This window comes from Gymnoscopelus braueri, assembly GCF_963280865.1.
Source record: "Gymnoscopelus braueri genome assembly, chromosome: 14".
NCBI lineage: Eukaryota > Metazoa > Chordata > Actinopteri > Myctophiformes > Myctophidae > Gymnoscopelus > Gymnoscopelus braueri.
In genome coordinates, this window is record NC_137619.1 from 10644352 (window position 1) to 10666361 (window position 22010).

The 22010-nt window shown below is 40.4% G+C and overlaps 1 protein-coding gene across 1 annotated transcript in view; it reads right to left on the reverse strand.

Moving 5' to 3' along the window:
- The window catches only part of eys (eyes shut homolog), a gene marked incomplete at both ends in the record, with an annotated part of 383646 nt that overhangs the window by 271446 nt on the left and 90190 nt on the right, over positions 1 to 22010 (reverse strand). Inside the window, 2 exons of the mRNA XM_080449567.1 lie at positions 10918 to 11039; positions 15057 to 15254. Of these exons, the coding sequence (XP_080305693.1) occupies positions 10918 to 11039; positions 15057 to 15254 (320 nt within the window). The remainder of the gene's footprint in view (positions 1 to 10917; positions 11040 to 15056; positions 15255 to 22010) is intronic.

Sequence of the window (22010 nt, forward strand, 5' to 3'; positions counted from 1 at the left end):
ATTCGCTTTCAAAAAATATTATATTCAAAGATTTCCACAAACATTCACGATTTTTCAAAAATAGCAGATCTGCAAGCTCGTAGCGCGGCACTCGGTGCCGCGCTACGAGCTTGTAGATCCGCTATTTTTTTTATGGCCAAAATAAATTTACAAAAAAGATGCGTTCCCGGTCTTAACGGGTTAAACTTTGTCTGATATAATTTGTACACTGTAAGGCCCCGTGGTGGTGTTGGGGGGGAAATGCCGTCATCTCATGATAAATTAGATGCCTCCAGGAGACTCCAATTCCTTACCCCTGGCAATAGAACATAATCTCATTTTTGCTGCTAAGTCACCTTCAGGGACTGCAATTCTCAAAAATAAACTAAAGCTCTGTGGGGCGCGGTGTTCAGAGAGAGAGAGAGAGAGAGAGAGAGAGAGAGAGAGAGAGAGAGAGAGAGAGAGAGAGAGAGAGAGAGAGAGAGGAATAACTGCACTGTGTAAACAAGACAATGTGAAGGGGTTTCCAAAAACTGTCTCTAGTATTTGAATAATGAGTTTTGGGGTGGTGGGGCGGGGGACAAACAAAACAAAAAGCTTAATTCATTAAGACCGGGAACGCATCTGGTGTCATTTTAGATGTATTTGGCTATTCAAAAATAGCAGATCTACAAGCTCATAGCGCTGCACTCGGTAGATCTACTTGTAGATCTGCGCTACGAGCTTGTAGATCTGCTATTTTTTTTTTATCGTGAAAATGTGTGCAAATCTTTCGATATATATATATTTAAAGCAAACATTTGTAACTCAAATCTTTGCTTCTGGGGGTCCCTGGAACAAAATATGTTGAGATGGGGGTCCGCGGCCAAATAAATATAATTTTGGGTGGTCGTTGACATGAAAAAGTTTGGGAACCACTGATATAGAAACAATAGTTTTTCAGAAAACTGTTGGGATTTATAAGACATTTTGTAGAATCGGCCTCAGGTCTTAATGGGTTAAACAGAGAACAGTGTTGACTAGGAAATTATCTGCTTAAATGTCATTATATCCCCCCATATACATGCACTATCCCTTCTCGTTTGTGTTGTCTTTGCATGGTTTGGGAAATTTACAGTACTTTTCTAAATATCATGCTATATGTTTTGAACCATGATTCTCTGTCAGCGACCGTAGCAAACAGACGTGGCACACTGGGTTCAACTGGGTTCAAATACAAATAAAGACATAGCTTTCTAAGTACTGTTCACACACAAGATAAATAACAGTATTTACAATTTATCCTTTGTCTTTGTTTAAAAAAAACTCTAACAGTGCCATTGCCATTACTCATGCTTATAATAGCAAATTCATCATTGCGGCCATGCCCATCATGGTGACATAATTCAGAGTCTACTATTATTATTATTATCATCATCATCCACGGTAAGGACACATGCATCCGTTAAGTGCATAGTCATCAGGCAGCCTTCTTGAATCAATCCTTGCCTGGCTTCTCTCAGTCCTATGTAAAATGGGAGAACATAAATTTTACTAGCACATTAAACCCCTTTGAGAAATATAGCCTCCACTGTTGTGCTGTGACAACTGGCTTTAAAAAAAGTCTGTCTTTTTTTTCACTCTCTCAAATTGTGACAATTAGCCATATCAGCCTCGCCTCCATGGACTTCAATCAAATCAAGTCAAGGGACAGCGCGGGCATAAATGACACGTAAATGCACAATACACCGCCAACAAATGTAATCTTTTAAATCTGCCTCATCAAATTAAAGCTCCATTGTGAGATACGCAGCCCCTACTGGTAAACGAGGGGAATTACGATAACAGGGTTTCCCCGTGTCGATTTACAATTTAAAATCCAGGCATTTAGGCTGATGCTATTATCCAGAACGACGTATAAAGTGCAAGATTGGAGTACTTTAGTTAACCAGCGACAGATAAGTGGTTGAGTAATTTTGCCCATCAAAGAACTTCCCATCGCACCCTCTGACCTCCCCACTTTGTAACCTTCTCCATCTCTCTCTCTCTCTCTCTCCTCTCCCACCTAAACCTATACCCAACCTCAATCTGTCACCACTCACCGGAACCAGAGGTCTCGGTCTGAACCCCTGCTCTATCTCTTCTTCTATTCTTTCCCTCTCTTCCCTCCCCTGATTCCTTCCCCCACAAAACCTCACCTCACTATGTCTGCAACCTCCTCCTTTCTCTCCAGTATTTCGTCTGTCTAGTAACCGTCACTGCCCTCTCCTCCTCCAAGCCGGCACACACGCCTGTGTGTACTAGCTCTCTATACAGTAGGTTATCTGAAAACCCTCAGAAACTGAGTGAATAGGCCTACGTCTCGGGCGAAGCTGAAAGAAAGTGCCGCAAAACTAGCCGATCAGATGACCCTCGGCTCTCCCACTTTCATTCACTCCTCTCTGCCTTCTGGCCTCTCGTGATCCACTGCTAAGTCTTCTTTCAACGGCGCTAAGATTCAGTCCTCTGCCTCCTCTAACCCAAGGAAGCTCTTTCTTCACCTCCTCCTCCCTCCTTAACCTCCCCCACCTCCCCTGCATCCCTCTCTGTGGAAGCTTATGTATCTCCCACTTCTTCAGGTCTTTCTCCTGTCTTCCCACTAACCAATGTTCTAACTTACCTAATGCTAACCCCAAAACATATCATGCCTGTCTCACTCTCTTCTATCCCCAGATGAGGTCCTGGAACTAGTGTCACCTGCCAGACCAGACCACACCGTTCTCTTCAATTCAGTTCAATTCATTTCAATTGAATTCTAGTGCTGCATGCCAAATCACTACAACTTGTCTCAAGAGCAGAGACCAGGCGTCCCCCTTAACAGGAAGAAACCCCAGGCAGAACCAGGCCACACATGTTGTGTGGCATTGCTGTAGGGGTGGGACGATATATCGATATATCGATATATCGCGATACTTTCTCCCGCGATAAATAATCGATATCCTCCCGAAAAATATCGATATTAAAAAAATAAATAATAATAATATATATATATATATATATATATATATTTTTTAATGTTTGTGATACGTTGTTTTTCCTACTCTGTATTTGTGTAATGATGATTTTGAACTGTTTGGTGCTATTTTATGTGTTTATGAATTGAATACAAGGACTATCGTGATATATATCGTTGGTGAAATTTCATGCAATATATCGTGATATCGCAATATATCGATATTTTCAGATATCGTGATATATCGTTGGTGAAATTTCATGCAATATATCGTGATATCGCAATATATCGGCATTTTCAGATATCGTGATATATATTGTTATCGTGGGCCTAATATCGTGATACATATCGTATCGTGAGGTACCCATATCGTCCCACCCCTACATTGCTGCATGCCTGGCTGACATCTCCATAGAAAAAAAAAACTCACGCTCAACGGAGGGGAAAAAAAAGCAGCTTCTCGTTTTCCCGGGAATGTCCTGCTCCCTGCAGGATCTTTCCATTTCCACCAACAACACCCTGGTGGCTTCTTGTTTCAACTGACAAGAACCTTTGGAGTGGTCCTGGACAGTAATCTGTCCTTCAGGGCACACAGTGCATATATCACTTAACCCATTGAGACCTGAAGCCGATTCTACATGTCTCCTAAATCTCAACAGTTTTCTGAAAAACGTATGTTTCTATATCAGTGGTGCTCAATCTTTTTCATGTCCAGGACCCCCAAAATGATATGTATTTGGCCGCGGACCCCCATCAAAATATTTTGTTCCAGGGACCCCCCAGAAGTAAAGATTTGAGTTAAAAATGTTCGCTTTAAAAATATGTATATTCAAAGATTTGCACACATTTTCACGATTTTTCAAAAATAGCAGATCTACAAGCTCATAGCGCGGCACTTGGTGCCGCGCTATGAGCTTGTATATCTGCTATTTTTGAATAGCCAAAGTGTAAAATAATGCTTTATAGCTCAAATCTAAAAATGACACAGTTCCAGGTCTTAATGGGTTAAGTTTGGTTAGGTCTTGCACTGCAACATACAGTGAATCTGACCCTTAGACACCAAGAATTTCCCTCTGCTTGCAATGAGGGAACAGGGCGCTTGCGCACGCAGCGACCAGCAGCGAGAGATATGTGTAATGTATGTAATATGTTTTGCTAACTCTTGTTGTAAACCCATTTGCCCTTTGTTGGGACACTAATAAAGTTGAACCTTGAACCTTGAAGTCTAACCTGCAACTCGCTCCTTGCTGGTATACAAGGGGCGATTTTTTTAACTGAAATCTTTGCTTCTGGGGGTCCCTGGAACAACATATTTTGAGATGGGGGTCGGCGGCCAAATACATATACATTTTGGGGGTCCTTGACATGAAAAAGTTTGAGCACCACTGATATAGAAACGTATGTTTTTTTTCTGAATACTGTTTTTAGGTTTTAGAAGACATTCGTAGAATCGGCTTCAGGTCTTAATGGGTTAAGCCCAGTGGTGGAAATGGACTGGATTCGCTTTGGGAACTCTACTTGTCCCACATGCACGCGCGCGCAGCGCGCGTGCATGTGGGCTTCGCGCGCGAAGCGCGCACGCGCGATTTTTTTTGCGGTTCTGGGCGGATTGGGTCCGTTTTTCCGCGGTTCTGGGCGGATTGGGTTAGTTTTTTTTTCAGTTTTTGGTTTCTTTATTTTGGTTTTAGGGTTAGGATTAGGAGTTAGGTTAGGGTTATGTTATTTAATTCATATTTTTGCCTGATTTTACCAATTTATTATCACAAAAAACTATTTCTGCCTAATAAAATATTCAAACAAAATGGGTTTATACTAATGTATTTTGTGGATTATATTAGACAATAACTAGACGGTTAATTTCGCGGATTTGGGTACTTTATATTGTTTTTTTTGTTACTTTATTTCGGGGTTAGGGTTAGGTTAGGTTTATGTTATTTAATTCTTTTTTTTTTTGCGGTTAATTTCGTGGATTTGGTACTTTATTTTCGTTTTTTGTTACTTTAATTCGGGTTTAGGGTTAGGGTTAGGTTGTTTAATTCTTATTTTTTCGATTGGGTGCCCCTGATTACTCAATAAAAATACCTTAAAATTATACTCGAGTACAGTACTTGAGTACATGTACAGTACTTAATTAGTTACTTTTCACCACTCTCACTGTCAGCGTTAGATTAAAATTACTTACTCACCTTCTGCAAAGATTGTCTTGGTTTCAGAGAGCAGAGCATGGTTGTAAATATGAACTTTTGCCCCAAACTTTAAGTCTTTGGGTGCGTTCGGAAATTACGCACCAGAGCACACTCGCCTATTAGTTTGTATTGGCCAGTGCGCTCAGTGCTGTATTTTCGAACGCGCCCATAATATTCCATATGTCCATGCACGTCCAGCCTTGTTTACCTTGTGTGTGCAGCCGCTTGCTTGACGACGTAAAGCCTACGTTAGTGCACTAACGTAGGCTTTACGTCGTCAAGCAAGCGGCCACAGAAGTCTGTTTCCTTTCAAAGCGATGTGCATTTCAAAATAAGAGTTTTTTGAATTTTGAACGGATTCCGTTTTGAACGTTTGGTCCGGACCAAACGTAACTATTAATTTGGCCACGCGACCCGGAAATGACAGTAATAATCCTAAAACGGGAGCGAAAATATTTTTCCTCAAAAAAGAAAAAAAAAAAGTTTTTTTTTTTTTTTTTTTTTTTGACAATCTGAAGAGCGTTCCCACACGTGTTCACAGCGTTCCCCCGCAACGGTTGCTATGGGAACGCCGTTCCCATGCGTGCAACGCCATTTCCACCACTGGTTAAGCCTTGCTCACACTGTAGACAGATTCTGTCTCTCACTTTAATTACGTCACTCTGCAATTTGTAATGAAATACAAATTCACAAGATCAACAAGGCCAGATGTTACCTCAATTACGTACCGAGTTCGGCCTGCGAGGCTATATAGCGTTATGTACTCTGTAGTACGACAGCGTTACGCACCAAAAAGGACAGATCTATCTAACAATGCATTGCATGGCGAGGCGTTTTATCTTGCAGAGCTGTCTCACTAACGCAACACCCTCTCGCAATGATCGCTCGAGTTCACCCGTTTAATTCTATTCCGCCATGTTAAGTATCTCGCTCAAATAGTAATAACAGGGAACGCAGCAGACACCCACCGCCTTCTGGAATTAAAATATCTTTTGATCTACACGATTCACGTGGATGCCACGGACAATCATTTTCCGCATAATTCACTTTGTTCAGCGCTTTATTTGCTCAGACTGCAGGTAATCAAACTCGCCTAATGCCAGGGAGCGGAGAAGGTTTAGGAGGTGTTAGGCCGTGAGCCTGCTGGATGTCTCAATAAACCTTTATGCTTTCACCTGGTAAATATACGTTTTTCTACGACACATTCACCAAGGTCGAAGGTAGAGAGTAGGCATCACGTATAGCAGACGACATCAAAGGGAAGGACAATCTCATAGTAAAGACATATAATGCGCAATCCCAGTTATTCTCACCACACTAACACTCAGTCAACATTAACCCATTGAGACCTGAAGCCGATTCTACATGTCTCCTAAATCTCAACAGTTTTCTGAAAAACGTATGTTTCTATATCAGTGGTTCTCAAACTTTTTCATGTCAAGGACCCCCAAAATGATATGTATTTGACCGCGGACCCCCATCAAAATATTTTGTTCCAGGGACCCCCCAGAAGCAAAGATTTTAGTTAAAAATGTTCGCTTTAAAAATATATATTTTCAAAGATTTTCACGAATTTTCACGAATTTTTAAAAATAGCAGATATACAAGCTCGTAGCGCGGCACTCGGTGCCGCGCTATGAGCTTGTATATCTGCTATTTTTGAATAGCCCAAAGTGTAAAATAATGCTTTTTAGCTCAAATCTAAAAATGAGACAGTTCCAGGTCTCAATGGGTTAAGGTTGGGATCCGGAACCGAAGGAACCGAGGGAACCGGATCCAACATTGAGGAACCCGGAATCGGTTCCATCACATTTGGAACCGTTTCCGGAACCGGTTTTATCACACTGTCAGAGCTGGTTATGTGGACTTCACGTCTGCTGTACAATTACAATACCGGTGGTTCTCAAACTTTATAATTTCAAGTACCACCATAACTCTGAGAGTGTACAAATTACGGGTCCATTTGGTTCCATTTGTACACTCACAGAGGTACAGACAGACCTGCAGGGGTCGTTTTCCACCGGATGGCGCTGTTCTATATCACCTGAGTGACCATTTTCACCCTCAAGTCCAACCGATCCAGGAGATCAGGTGCGTCACATGATCACGTGATCGAAAAATCCCCCCCCCCCCCCCCCCCCATCCACTTCCTGTTTAGCGTGTTTGGGAAATCAGCTGTATCTTGAGTTCTCTTTTTTTGGCGAGACATGCTATATTCAGCAGCCTGTAAACAAGGGAAGGGGGGGGGGGGTTTCTTTCTCGCGGCAGCAGATTCACTGTGCTGCCGCGTGCTTAGCAACCGTCGGGCATCATACATGGATATAAATATTCTGTGACCAGTTGAAAGAGTAAGAACAACGAAAATCGCTGGCAGTGGGCAATCGCAGCCAGGAATAAGTCTGGCAGTGAGTTCAAAGTTAAATCCTAAAGGATCCCCCCCCCCGCTTTCTGTAACTCTCTGGATCTACCAGATTAACGTGAGTGACCCAGTTGACAATATAAACTCAGATTTTGCACTTTGTAAGTTGCCTAAATTGCCAAGGTGAGACAAACTTGGCAAATGTTCATGCTTTGGAAAGGAGGGGAAAAATTGACGGGCTGGTGTGTTCATATGTTGGTCGATACTGTTATGTCTCAATACATTTTTTAGCTGGACGGCATGTGAATGTCTCAAGAGTCACTGAATGATGGAGTTGTGCCACTGGTTCAGCTGGTTGGCCTAACAACAAACTAATCAATCGCAAAGCAATCATCCTTCCATGGTAAGGGATGTAGTCTAACAGTTTGCCAAACAATAAACTAACCAATCGCAAAGCAATATCCCCACCAGGTTATGGGATCAAAAAAGCTCGTGCTAAAATAACAATGCCAACTTGATCTCTACTTCACCTACTGTATAGAGTCTAACAAAAACATTTCTGAACTTAAATAGACCATGCGGTTGCTCAATCTTGATTCATTTCACAACTACAATGGCTGGCTTAAAGGTTTGTTAACAATAGTCAGCAGTTTCCATAGAGGAACCTATTGCTATACATGGTTGCTCTCCAGTCACATTCAACAGTCTCACAAGCTGCCATCCAGACTGATGAAGTTACTCTGTCCGAGTGTCGCCATTCTTTTAACAGATAAAGTACTGCAGAGCATTGTTGATTTTGACAGCAATTTGTATTTTAGTTTTAGTCATAGTCTTTTGAATAAATTCCATTTAGTTTTAGTCATATTTTAGTCATCTGAAATGTTTTAGTTTTTGTCTAGTTTTAGTCGACTAAATATCATAAGATTATAGTCGACTAAATCTACAGTTGATTTAGTCGACTAGAATGTATGTTGGCGGTGCCTTGATGGCGTCGTGATGGCTGATTTTACACTCGGTCGCATTCTGAAAATAGCCGATCTACAAGCTCACAACGCGTCGCAGCGCGGCGCGTTGTGAGCTTGTAGATCTGCTACAGCGCAACACCCACGCGCAACCAAACATAAAATTACTTGTCTTTTAGTTCTACTGCATCTCTTCTCCACTAGTCGCTCACTAACATTTTGGTCTAGTTTTTATTTGTTGAAGAAATTGTGAATATATTTAGTCTTAGTTTTAGTCATCATAGCTTAGTTTTTATTTCATTTTTATTTAGTTTAGTCGACAAGCATTTTTCGTCATAGTTTTAGTCTACGAAATCAACACTGCTGCAGAGATTGGTTATGCTTCTGGGCCTGGCAGGTCGTCCCCTCTCTGCAGAGGAATTCTGAAGCCCTATTGAAGAGACCACTGGGTTTCTTGGCCACCTCCTTGAAAAAGAACCCTTCTGGCCAGGTTATTAAGTTTGGCCGAAAGGTCAGCTCTAGTAAGACTAGAGCAAACTTTTCACAGAAGCAATGCTTTGGGGGATTTTTTAATTATTTAGCAATTTTTTTATACTCTGCCCGAGATCTATGCAAAACACAATGCTATCTCAGAGGTCTACTTAACCCATTAAGACCTGAGGCGATTCTTAAAAATGTTTTCTAAATCCTAACAGTTTTTTGAAAAAAATCTAAAAATATTTTTTTCAAGATTTTTCAAAAATAGCAGATCTACAAGCTCATAGCGCGGCACTCGGTGCCGCGCTATGAGCTTGTATATCTGCTATTTTTGAATAGCCAAAAAACTCTTAAGTGACACAGATGCGTTCCAGGTCTAAATGGGTTAAAGTCCATTGCAATTCATGGATTGGTCATTACTATACATGCCATTACGATGCAAGTGTTTAAAGGAGTAATTCACTAAAAAAAATCAATTTAATGAATGGATATTTTTTGGTTTCTGTCACATTCCTGAGCCAATTTGATGACCGGGTCATCGGTCAGTACGAGACGTGAGCAGCCACCCGGTCATCAAATTATTGGCTCAGGAATTTGACAAAAACCAAACAATCTCCATGAATTCAAGGCTTCATTGGGTGAACTACTCCTTTAAACACCTGTAGGCCAGAATTCCCATTTTCTTTCTGTTTTAGAGGCACTTTGTAGCTTTTTTAATTATGGTACATAATTTGATTTGACTTTAAAGCTTTTGCTGCTGTTTACAATAAGTGCTAAACCTGTTAATATACAATAGCGCTTGGGCTTAATTTAAAGTTTTAATTTGGAGCCCCAGGCAGTGAGTGCGCAGGCAGGGCTCTAGGAGGGCAATCTTGGTCAGTTCAAACCACTCTATTCGTTAACTGGGGTTCCAAAGGGCTCTATACTTAGTCTGATCTTTTCCCCCTCTACTACACAAAATCTCCTCACTGAAAATAGCTGATTGAAGCTGATTTGTGGAAATGATGATGAGCTTGAAATAGGACCTACATGACAGAAGGAGCGAGTGCATTTTACGGCAGCGGAAGCTGCCGCGGAACTGCCGGTGGAGGAGCGGCAGCTGCCGGCGGTGGAGCGGCAGCTGCCGGCGGAGCAGCGGCAGCTGCCGGCGGAGCAGCGGCAGCTGCCGGCAACTTATTTTTTTCGCCGATAAAGTATAGTTTTGCACCATGACGGAGGCGCGCCGACTCAGCAGACCTTGAGGCCAAGGAGTCGCGCCCGAGCGCCTCCAGGCGCGAGTGCCCGCGACGACCGGCCGATGGTCTGCTAGTCGACTAAGCGCCGTCCGAGTTATGTACCGATAGGCACAGAATCGTAAATAATATTGGTGGGGACTGCGTTTGCCCCACTGACTGCGTTTCGCTACACAAACGCAGCACACTCCCAAAGCTGGCGCCGCCGGCAGCTCCGCGGCAGCTGCCGGAAAATGCACTCGCTGTCCCTCCTACATGAAGCGAAAACAATTACCTAAACAAAATGGAATGTCAAATACTTTGGGTGTTTTTCTTAGCCGCTAGTGAATGCCTGGTTTTTAATTTGATGACACTGATAATTTTTCTGAATGTAGCTTGCTCCATATAATGACAAACTGATTCAATAAACTGACTGAATTGAGGACAACAGGCAGAGTTACCTAAAGATGAGACTGACCAACCTGAAGGAAAAAATATAATAATTGCATAAAATCATGCATTGTTTCTGCAGGCAGCCAGGGACTACCGATCTTGTAGCAATATAGATTCTGATTTAGATGCATCTATCTATCATATTGCCATAACTTTTTCATATCAGGGTCGAACACACCCCTTAGATAAGATATAAATCACAATATACAGTAGTATGACCTGGGGGTGAGTACATCATTACACATTCTGCTCACATTAAGGTTTGGGGGAAGGGTTTGTGTGTCAACCAATTCCATGACATGAAAGCATCTCTACTTACCAAATGGTGGTCCCTGCACGTCGAATTGTTTCGGCACAAATTGCTCGCGCAGTCGTCGATGTCTTGCTCACATCTCGGCCCGGCGTAACCCGGGTTGCACAGGCAGTAAAAGCCGTCCACAACTGAAACGAGAGAACACTACATTATTGCCAGTGCTTCAACGTTATAGATTAATTCTTACTACCCCTGGGTAGTTTCAGATAATGGACTACACATCCCCACAGACAGGTACAGTATACTGCAAAAGTGTTGATCATGGCCATACTAAGCACAACGGCCGGGTCCAGTGCCATTCCGTTATTTATTTTATTTATTTTTTTAACAATGGATCGCACGTTGTTAGAAGTCAACCCAATTGTTGTAAAGATCTGGGACGGGGTCTGCTCTTCTTCATTAATCTCAGTGGATTTAAGACTCTTGAGCATGCTTAAACAAGCCTGTCTCGCCCAGTAGCTCTCAATCTTATTTACCCCCTTACTGCTTTCCCCTTCTGTCTGTAGTTATCCCTCCTACTCAATGAAACCCCCGGAAGCCTCATCATTTGTTTTCCCTCTCTCTCACGTGAAATGGAGGAGAAACGCAGAGGGGAAGAGAGATAGAAAGAGGGAGAGAGAGCGAGAGAGAGAGTATTTTTTCTCCATTCAAATGTTACAAATGTGCCGATCTCTCCCATCACAAGTTAGAATCTCCCGCGTCTAATAAACCATTCGTGCGTGCTCCGTAAATCATTAATAAAGTTAACCCATTAAGACCTGAGGCCGATTCTAAAAATGTTTTCTAAATCCTAATAGTTTTTTTTAACATAAAAAATAAAAAAATATAAAAAATATAAAATAAATATAAAAATAAAATAAAATAAAATAAAATAAAATAAAATAAAATAAAATAAAATAAAATAAAATAAAATAAAATAAAATAAAATAAAATAAAATAAATATAAAATATTTAAAAAACAAAAATATTTAAAAAATATGTTGTTCCAGAGATCCCCAGAAGCAAAGATTTGAGTTACAAACCTTTGCTTTAAAAATATGTATATATTAAGATTTTTCACGATTTTTCAAAGATAGCAGATGTACAAGCTCATAGCGCCGCACTCTGTGCCGTGCTATGAGCTTGTATATCTGCTATTTTTGAATAGCCAAAGATATCTCAAAATGACACAGATGCGTTCCCAGCCTTAATGAGTTAAAGAAAAAGATCCCCCAACACAACAGTATAGTGTACAAGGCACAACTGGGTGACAGAGGTAATTGCGGTTCCTTGCAGGAGTGAATTTATTGCATCCCCAGTCAGGGTCCCAGGATTCTTCATTATCCCAAAGATTTACCACGTAATCTATGCTGTCACTCTGTCTTGGTGCGTGTAGCTGCTATTACTCTCATTAACCCTTTAAGACCGGGAAAGCGACAGTGAGTAGTTTTTTAGATTTCTTCGGCTATTCAAAAAATTGCAGATATACAAGCTCGTAGCGTGGCACCGAGTGCCGCGCTACGAGCTTGTAGATCTGCTATTTTTTTTTTCTTCAAATCTTTCTTCAAATCTTTGAATATATATATTTTTCAAAGCGAACATTTTTAACTCAAATCTTTGCTTCTTGGGGATTCTACAAATGTCTTCTAAACAGTTTTTTATTTATTTTTATTTTACTTACGTTGCTATATATCAGTGGTTCTCAAAAAAAAAATCATGTCAAGGACCCCCCAAAATAATACGTATTTGTCCACGGACCCCCCCTTCTCAAAATGTATTTTTTTCCAAGGCCCCCCCGTAGCAAAGATTTGAGTTAAAATGTATACATATATATTCAAAGATTTGCACACTTTTTCACAATGTTTCAAAAAATAGCAGATCTACAAGCTCATAGCGCGGCACTCGGTGCCGCGCTATGAGCTTGTATATCTGCTATTTTTTGAATAGCCAAAGAAATCTTAAAAATGACACACAGATGCGTTTCCCGGATTGAAGGGGTTAAATGCTTTAGGTCCTGGGTGGCAGCAGCATTACTCATCCCAGCCACCGTGGCTACGCAGTGCTCTCCCCTGGCGGTTGGTTGGCTCTGGCTTGCTTCGAGTACCAGCCAATAAGTAGGCTGCTTGCACTCAGGACTACTCAAGACTCAGGGTGCATATGGTCCAATTTAAGTGTCGTAATAAATAATGTAGAGGAGGATCACTTCGGACAGTTATCTATAAGCATGTCATGAAAGTTAGTTTTTCCATTATAATATGTGCTAGGACTGTGTGACGTGTGAGTGATATACAGCGTGTGCGTGCGAGAATCCAAGTTGGTCATTCTATACTGGGAACGGTTTGATAGTGTGAGCAAATTAATTAGACTTAATTAGACACGGATGTTTAATTGATATACAGTGTTTTTGTATGCATTGTTTCACAAAACCAAATCTCACTATAATTTATGTGACCCATATTAACCCATTAAGAACGGGAACACATCTGTGTGTCATTTTTCGATTTCTTTGGCTATTAAAAAATAGCAGATATACAAGCTCATAGCACGGCATGAATTTGTGAAAATTTGTGGCAAAATCTTGGATTATATATTTTTTTATGCGAACATTTGTAAAATATTTAGTTCCAGGAACCCCAGGAAGCAAAGATTTGAGTTACACATGTCTGCCAAAAAAATAAAAAAAAATATATATATATATATATATATATATATATATATATATATATATATATATATATATATATTTGCACAACTTTTCATGGTTTTTCAAAAATAACAGATCTACAAGCGCATAGTTCGGCACTCGGTGCCGCGCTATGAGCTTGTATATTTGATATTTTTTAGCCCAAAGAAATCTAAAAATGACACACAGATACGTTCCCGGTCTTAAAGAGTTAAATAAGGAAATATAAAAGAAAACAAAAAATGTCAGCTCCCTTCATGGAGATACATGAAAATAATCAACCATTTAGTCGCCGGATTTAATCCTCAACTTGATCTATGACGTTTTTAATCACTATCGGTAGAGATTGAATACGTGAGGGGTAGAAGCTTATTGGACGGCCAATGGAAGAAAAACATTCTGCCTTAAGGCTTTGATTGTATTAACTTTGTCATTTATCATCCTTTATTCAAATTACAACACAGCATTGATGCTTAATTGATTTCCTCTTGCAGTTAGGTTAAGGGACTAATAAAGCCAGTAAACTCCAGTAGGTAATGTCCTAGAGATCCTCACTTCAGATAGAATAACTCCACTTTCATAACACTCCCTTATTAGCTGCAATGGCCGACCGTTTGAAAACGCCCCGTCAACGTCGAGCGACCGAAACCAAATGTGACACGCTTCTTAACACATCAGGTGCCAGCATTTTTTCATAACAACTTACGTTGGGTGCCAGCATTCTCCCCATTGACTGCGCTTTGCTGTTTAAAGCTCTAGACTCCACGAGGAGGAAATCCATGTAAAAAAAAACATCCATTCATGTTGCGCGATGACCCTGGCTACAGCCTGGAACGATAACATTTCACTCGCGAGTTACAATGGGGGGGGATCGCGCATCGCGCATGACCGGTTTTCCCCACCGGAAACAGATTCGGAGATATAGGTGTTTTAAAGAAGGAAATAGACAGGAAGTGGATGGCAGCCATGTTTTTTTTCCCGGTGATCTATCTGGCCTATCCTTCTCAAGATCACAATGGGTACTCCCAGAGCTGCTCTAGCCCCGCCCGTGTGGAGAAAAACGAAAAAAACAAAAAGACATATTTCACGGTCTGGACCGTGTTCGGCACCGGACCGCTACTCTGCGCAAACACGGTTCAGACCGTGTTTGGCACCCGATGTGTTAACCCATTAAGACCTGAGGCGATTCTTTAAAAAAAATCTAAATCCTAACAGTTTTTTGAAAAAAAATATATAAAATATTTTTTCACGATTTTTCAAAAATAGCAGATCTACAAGCTCGTAGCGCGGCACTCGCGCTATGAGCTTGTATATCTGCTATTTTTGAATAGCCAAAGGCATCTAAAGTGACACAGAAGCGTTCCAGGTATCAATGGGCTAAGAGTGTGGAGAGAGGTTCACTCTTGTCATCAGTGGGTCTCTCTCTCTCTCTGGCCCAGGGTTGTTAGTAAGCATGTTTGTGAGGATTGGGACATTTTCTCACCGTCGTAGCAGAAGCCGTGAAGACAGGGGCCGGACTGGCACTCGTCCACATTGATTTCGCAGCGGGGGCCCGTGAAGCCCCGGTGACAATGGCAACGGAACCCCAAGGGGAAATGGTCCTGATCAAACTCCTCCACACACTCGGCGCCGTTCTCGCAGGGATTATTGGCCTCGCAGGGTAAGAACTCACAATTACGACCTGGAGCGGGGAGCAGAGAAAAAAACATGCATATAAGCGGGACCATGTGGCAGGACAAGATTGTGTTAACCCATTGAGACCTGAAGCCGATTCTACATGTCTCCTAAATCTCAACAGTTTTCTGAAAAAAATATGTTTCTATATCAGTGGTGCTCAATCTTTTTTATGTCCAGGACCCCCAAAATGATATGTATTTGGCCGCTGACCCCCATCAAAATATCTTGTTCCAGGGACCCCCCAGAAGCAAAGATTTGAGTTAAAAATGTTCGCTTTAAAAATATATATATTCAAAGATTTCCACACATTTTCACGATTTTTCAAAAATAGCAGATATACAAGCTCGTAGCGCGGCACTCGGTGCCGCGCTATGAGCTTGTATATCTGCTATTTTTGAATAGCCCAAAGTGTAAAATAATGCTTTTTAGCTCAAATCTAAAAATGACACAGTTCCAGGTCTTAATGGGTTAAGTTGTAAATTGTGTAATCGGTGTTGCTGGCCATTTTTAACGACTGCAACCGACCTCGATAGTAGATCAAAATGCTTCATTTAAACCAATGAAATAAAAGTGAACTATTTACTACAAAGTTGTAACTTACTGGGACTGCTGACACAAAGGTTTTTAACCTGCAGATTCGGGAAAACCTTTTGGGTCTATATACAAGCCCACATGTGCCTCTGCTGCCCCTGACCGCATCCCTGCCCTTCCCCGACTGAACGTGCCAGGTTATTACACTTTTCAGGATTATTTTTTTAAATGGAACAGGGGGCCCTTGAATGACAGCTGGCCACCTGCCAAAGTGGCTGGGTAGAAGTAGACTAAAAAGTACGAGGGAAAACAGCCGAACACGTCGTATAGCCACCATGCAAGAAAGTTTCATTTAACCCTTTAAGACCGGGAACGCAGCATCTGTGTGTCATTTTTAGATTTCTTTGGGCTATTCAAAAATAGCAGATATACAAGCTCATAGCGCGGCACCGAGTGCCGCGCTATGAGCTTGTAGATCTGCTATTTTTTGGAAAATCATGAAAGTTTGTGCAAAAATTAGATTTTTTTTTTCTTTTTCGGACATTAGTAACTCAAATCTTTGCTTCTGGGGGTCCCTGGAACTAAATATTTTACAAATGTTCGCTTTAAAAAATATATATATATTCCAAGATTTTCACGAATTTTCACGATTTTTAAAAAATAGCCAAAGAAATCAAAAAATGACACACAGATGCGTTCCCGGTCTAAATGGGTTAATAAAAGCTATATACCAACAAGCATTCCTCCGGGTATTGAGGAGGATCAATACCCTGAGGAACCCTTGTTGTGTCGACATGCTGGTAGATTTTATTAAATAAATGGTTCTTGCATGGTGTGTGCAAAACGTTTCCTTCACACTTATCTTCACAGCGGTCGGCACCTCTCCAAAACCGCTGTGGGGTCCGGGGGTCCTCGCACACCAGTTTAACCCATTAAGACCTGAGGCCGCTTCTAAACATTTTCAAAATCCTAAAAAAAAAAAAGGAAAAAAATATTTTAAAAATAATTTTCACGATTTTTCAAAAATAGCAGATATACAAGCTCGTAGCGCGGCACTCGGTGCCGCGCTATGAGCTTGTATATCTGCTATTTTTGAATAGCCTAAAGAAATCTAAAAGTGACACAGATGCGTCCCAGGTATTAATGGGTTAAAACAGAAAAAGTAGACCGGTGGTTCTCAACCTTTTTTTGAGCATATTTCGAACAATCCTCAAGGACTTCAATTCAATAAATATATATTAAATTGATGAAAACATACTGTTTTCTTCTTTTGTTTTTAAGAAGATTTTATAAATATTTAACATTAATGATCTTAAAAGCTGGAGTCCGCTGTATATCAAGCCCTTAACTGCCAGTATTTCATTTCAAATTGCATAAGATTTTCAACAGAATATAGAGCTGTTTAAAACTTATTTTCCATACTGCACCTTTAACAGAGCACCGAAGTCTGACATCACTGCCACTAGAGGGTCACAGCGTTATTTTTTTGTATTGGAATTCCCATAGAGGAATCTTAGATCGCGTTATATAAGAATAGTGTTCCAGAAATAAACGTAATCACCCAGGCGAATTTACTCATATGGATATGAAGCATAAACTGACTGTTCTAACTCATCAGACGTTATCAAATGTAACTCAAAAACATAAACGACACAGAGTCACATACATACATGACAAAATAGCCGGGGTGGTTTGTGTATTTTTGGAACACAGTTCTTATATGAAGAGATCATGGAGCACGACCGTGGATTTCTACTACATTACACTATACCACTACACTATACTGTATATTATCTTAACATTCTTTTATTATACCATTATATACTGCATACACACTATTGCTGTACTATATTATATTATCATATACTATCTTACACTATTATATTTGCTACTATTGTTATTGTTACTACTTGCACTGTATCTCTTTCTGTCTCTCCTCTGTCTGTCTGTCTCTCCCTCTCTCTCTCTCTCTCTCTTCTTTCCCCCGACACGGTCGAGGCAGAAGGCCGCCACCCTAGAGCCTAGGGTCTGCCTGACGTTTCTTCCAGTTAAGAGGGAGTTTTTCGTTGCCACTGTCGCAAAATTGCTTGCTCAGGGTGGGATGTCGGGTCTCTTCTCTACATGTAAAGTGTCTTGAGACAACTTGTTGTGATTTGACACTTTAATAAAATTGAATTGAATTGAATCTAAGATTTGGGATTTCCAATACAAAAAATAAAGCTGTGAACCAGGGGTAGTGGGAGTGACGTCAGGACTCCGGTACTCTACAAGGGTATATTTTTTAAACATTCTCCTACCACTACCATTTCCTAACATTAACACCTGTAATTATTGCATGGACATGGTCAAAATGTAACAGCATTTGGCTGGTCGCTAGTTTTTATGTATCACCCTTAAGTGTAAGTGTGTTTTTTTTATTGGCTGATACAAATTAACGTTCATGAACAAAGCCATAGAAATTGCAATGCTATGTTCAATTCATGAAAATATTGCTAACTTGCCATGCAACAATAAGGAGCATTTCAAAATAGCAGATACATGTACAGTAGTAAGGCAGGACAACTCACAGAATTCACATTTGGTGAGCTAGCTGGCACAGTGGTTCTCAACCTGTGGGTCGGGACCCACAATATTTTGGGAGGGTCTCCAGATGACAGTAAAGTTACAATTTAAGGACTTTTAAGACCTTTTTGATAAATACAATTAAATTAAAAGAAATTAATTGAAAAAAGACCATTACTGCATCAAAGGTCAGCAGCAACTATACAAACTGGTCAAACATTGGCCAAATTGACAAATAAAATAAGCATTTATCTGTGGGAACTGAGTCAAACAAAATGTAATGCCTCAACTCCTACAATTCCAAGTGCTTGTCAGGATGGGGGGGTCCCCAGTTCAAATATGATTATTTGGGGGGGTCCCCAGTTCAAATATGATTATTTGGGGGGGTCCCCAGTTCAAATATGATTATTTTGGGGGGGTTGCGATCCTGAAAAGGTTGAGAACCACTGAGCTACCAGAGAACCCCAATGATCCTCGCTCCACACTACGGTACATTATACAGCATTAGCACTAGCAATAGCATCAGCAAATGTGCAAATGTTCCCATTTATTTAGCCATAAGTTAATGGCCCTTTAATGATGTCTTTGTTTTGTGTTTTTAATTTCTCCCAGACTATCATACAGGCAAACATGCAATAGGTTTTTCATCAATCATACTGGCTAACTTACATACAGATACAGTACTTCGAAGTGCAAACAAGATTTGGTCATGCATTAAATTGTTTTGGTCTTCTGAATGAAGTTGACCCTCCCGCCCAAGTTCAAATAAGAATGACATTGAAAGTGCACTCTAAAATCAGAGATACAGGAAATGAATTAATAGGGAGGGTCTTAAGAAAGACAAGAGTTCAACATCAATCAGGGCAGTGCACATCGGCCAGGCAATGCACATCGAAGAAGAAGATGAACAAAGACATTTTTTTAAAGCATGCAACAGCATGCATAAACCAATGGATCTGTATCCTACCTCTGATAATTTCTGCAAAAATAGAACAACAACAGAAAGGCAGACGGGAAAACCATTAGAGATGATGAAAATATGTGAGAAATTGCTTTAGAAACCAACACCAAACTCAGATTCACTGTAAAGTTATATTATTTTTCATAATGTGTAATCACTAAAAACCTAGTGCATCAACTTTGCAGGCGAACTCATTCAACTCTACAGACCTCACACGCTTGCATTTCGCTGCTTGTAACCTGTGTGAGTGGTGACAAATAAACCTCATTCTTGATTTCAAGCATGGCTCACTCTCTCCAAAGGAAGTCAAACGCTTCAGGCTTTGAAACCAGCATTACATAATGGTGAATGTGCATGGCACGGAACAGCAAGTCCCCGTGCCATGTGCTCACTGCTGTTTGATGACCTCACTGCCATTTAATATGTGGCCTATTCAGTCATTTAAATTCAAATTGACCCCTGGGCACATGTTCCTATTTATATACACACTTCAAAAAAGGAGAAGAGTGAGGATATCTATATTATTGCTCTACACAGAAGTGGAGTTAGCCACTGTATGTCTCAACCGTTTCAAATTAAATGTGCCCTGCAGACACCAGAGCGTCCCCGCGGGGCAGGTATTTTATTATTTCTTGCCCCAAACAGTGTTCCGTTCAAGTAAAGCCGTTTCTGCACATCAACCCATCTTTATATCATTGTTTCCTTTATGTCCTTCTACAAAGGATCTAAATCAGTTGCAAAAAAAATATCATTTAAGTTTAAAGCTCCTTCTGACTGGAACACTCTACTCTACCATATTCGGTTAATAAAATATTTTCAATTGTTTAAAACTGCACTGTCCTCTCACCTTGAGATGACCTATTCTGTTTTGACTAATCATCATTATAACAGATATATGATTCATATACGTGCTATGTTTTATTGTTGTTGTTGTTGTGTTATCGTATGTTCAGTTGTTTTAGTTTTGTTTGTTTTTGTCTGGTTGATGACGTTTTATTTGGCTATTCAAAAATAGCAGATCTACAAGCTCATAGCGCGGCACTCAGTGCCACGCTATGAGCTTGCAGATCTGCTATTTTTGAAAAATCTTGAAAATTTGTGCAAATCTTTGAATATATAACAAAATATATATATATATTTTTTTTAAAACTCTCACACTGGGTGAAAAAGGCAATATACCTGGATACGTGGGCAAGGCATACCCCCACCCAACATAAATGATCGGTGGGAGTTTTTGAATGAATTCGGGAGAGGACTGTTCACCTTCAAATGCCTTTAAGATACCTGGATATGCGTCTCTCTTTTCTCTGCTAGAGAATCTTCCCATACAAATGCAAATGAGCTTGTTTGTTCAAACAAAGGGAGGTGTGGGGTTCAGAGTGGGGGGGGGGCTCAGAGTGTATGTGTTTGAGAGAGAGAGAGAGAGAGAGAGAGAGAGAGAGAGAGAGAGAGATAGAGAGAGAAAATAGATACTAGATATTAGAGTACTATTGTACTAACTAGATCTATTTTTGAAGAATGAATGACAGAAACGTCTCAATAGAAGAGCAGGGAGACAAAATTCAACCACCCCAATTGTATAAGTTATATTGTATTAACTATTAACATACTCTACCATACGTCTAAAATCTCTCTCCATTTTAGTTCATGAAAAAAAGATGAGACGAAATATGATTTGATATTATTATTAGATTATTTTCTTCTCACTTCCGGTGTCCCGCGAAGCACACGGTCTGTTTACAGAGGAGAGGAAAACTGGACTGTGTGTGTGTGTGTGTGTGTGTGTGTGTGTGTGTGTGTGTGTGTGTGTGTGTGTGTGTGTGTGTGTGTGTGTGTGTGTGTGTGTGTGTGTGTGTGTGTGTGTGTGTGTGTGTGTGTGGAGATTAACATGGCCTTGGAATTGTTTCAGACATTGAAATGTTATAATGCAAAGAGAACTGCTATAACACCATGCCAGTAATGTAGGAGGTGAATTATGCTACATGCATGTCTGTTGTCTGTCTGTCTGTCTGTATGTACAGTATGTCTGTCTGTCTGTCTGTCTGTCTGTCTGTCTGTCTGTCTGTCTGTCTGTCTGTCTGTCTGTCTGCCTGCCTGCCTCCCTCTATCTACAACATCAGTCAACTATTTCCCTTTATTAAAATAGTGCTACATTCATCCAAGTCTAACCTATTTCTTTACTTATCAAGGACCTAGATCATCAAATTCCTCTTTATTTCATGTGTGGCGATATCATGTGTGTGCTTACACCTACTGTGGACATGTGAGGTGTTTTTGTGTTAGTCTGTAGTGTAAGTGTACATGGTTCAGTCAGTGTTGCTATGTCTTATGACTTATAAGCAGTCTCTTGTAAATCTAAACTGTGGTTGCTTATTTGGGATTCCTTCCTAATATTGTTTAACTAGCTCTCAAACATTTTCATGTCAAGGACCCCCACATATGTATTTGTATGCGGGCCCTTGTCTGAAAATAGTTGTGCCAGGGACAATATAATATAAGTGTTGTCTTGGTGAATACAAGTTTTGTGTTGTTAAAATGTTCTAAAAATATTCCACATTTTAAATACCAATTTCTTTCAATATCTGGCAAAATATCGCAACACTGGGTTCAGTATGGATGAACTGGAAATTGGTTCTATAACCAGGTGTTTAGTGTTAGGCTGTACTGGGATCATTGTGGTAAAATGACAAGTTTTCATGGAATAAA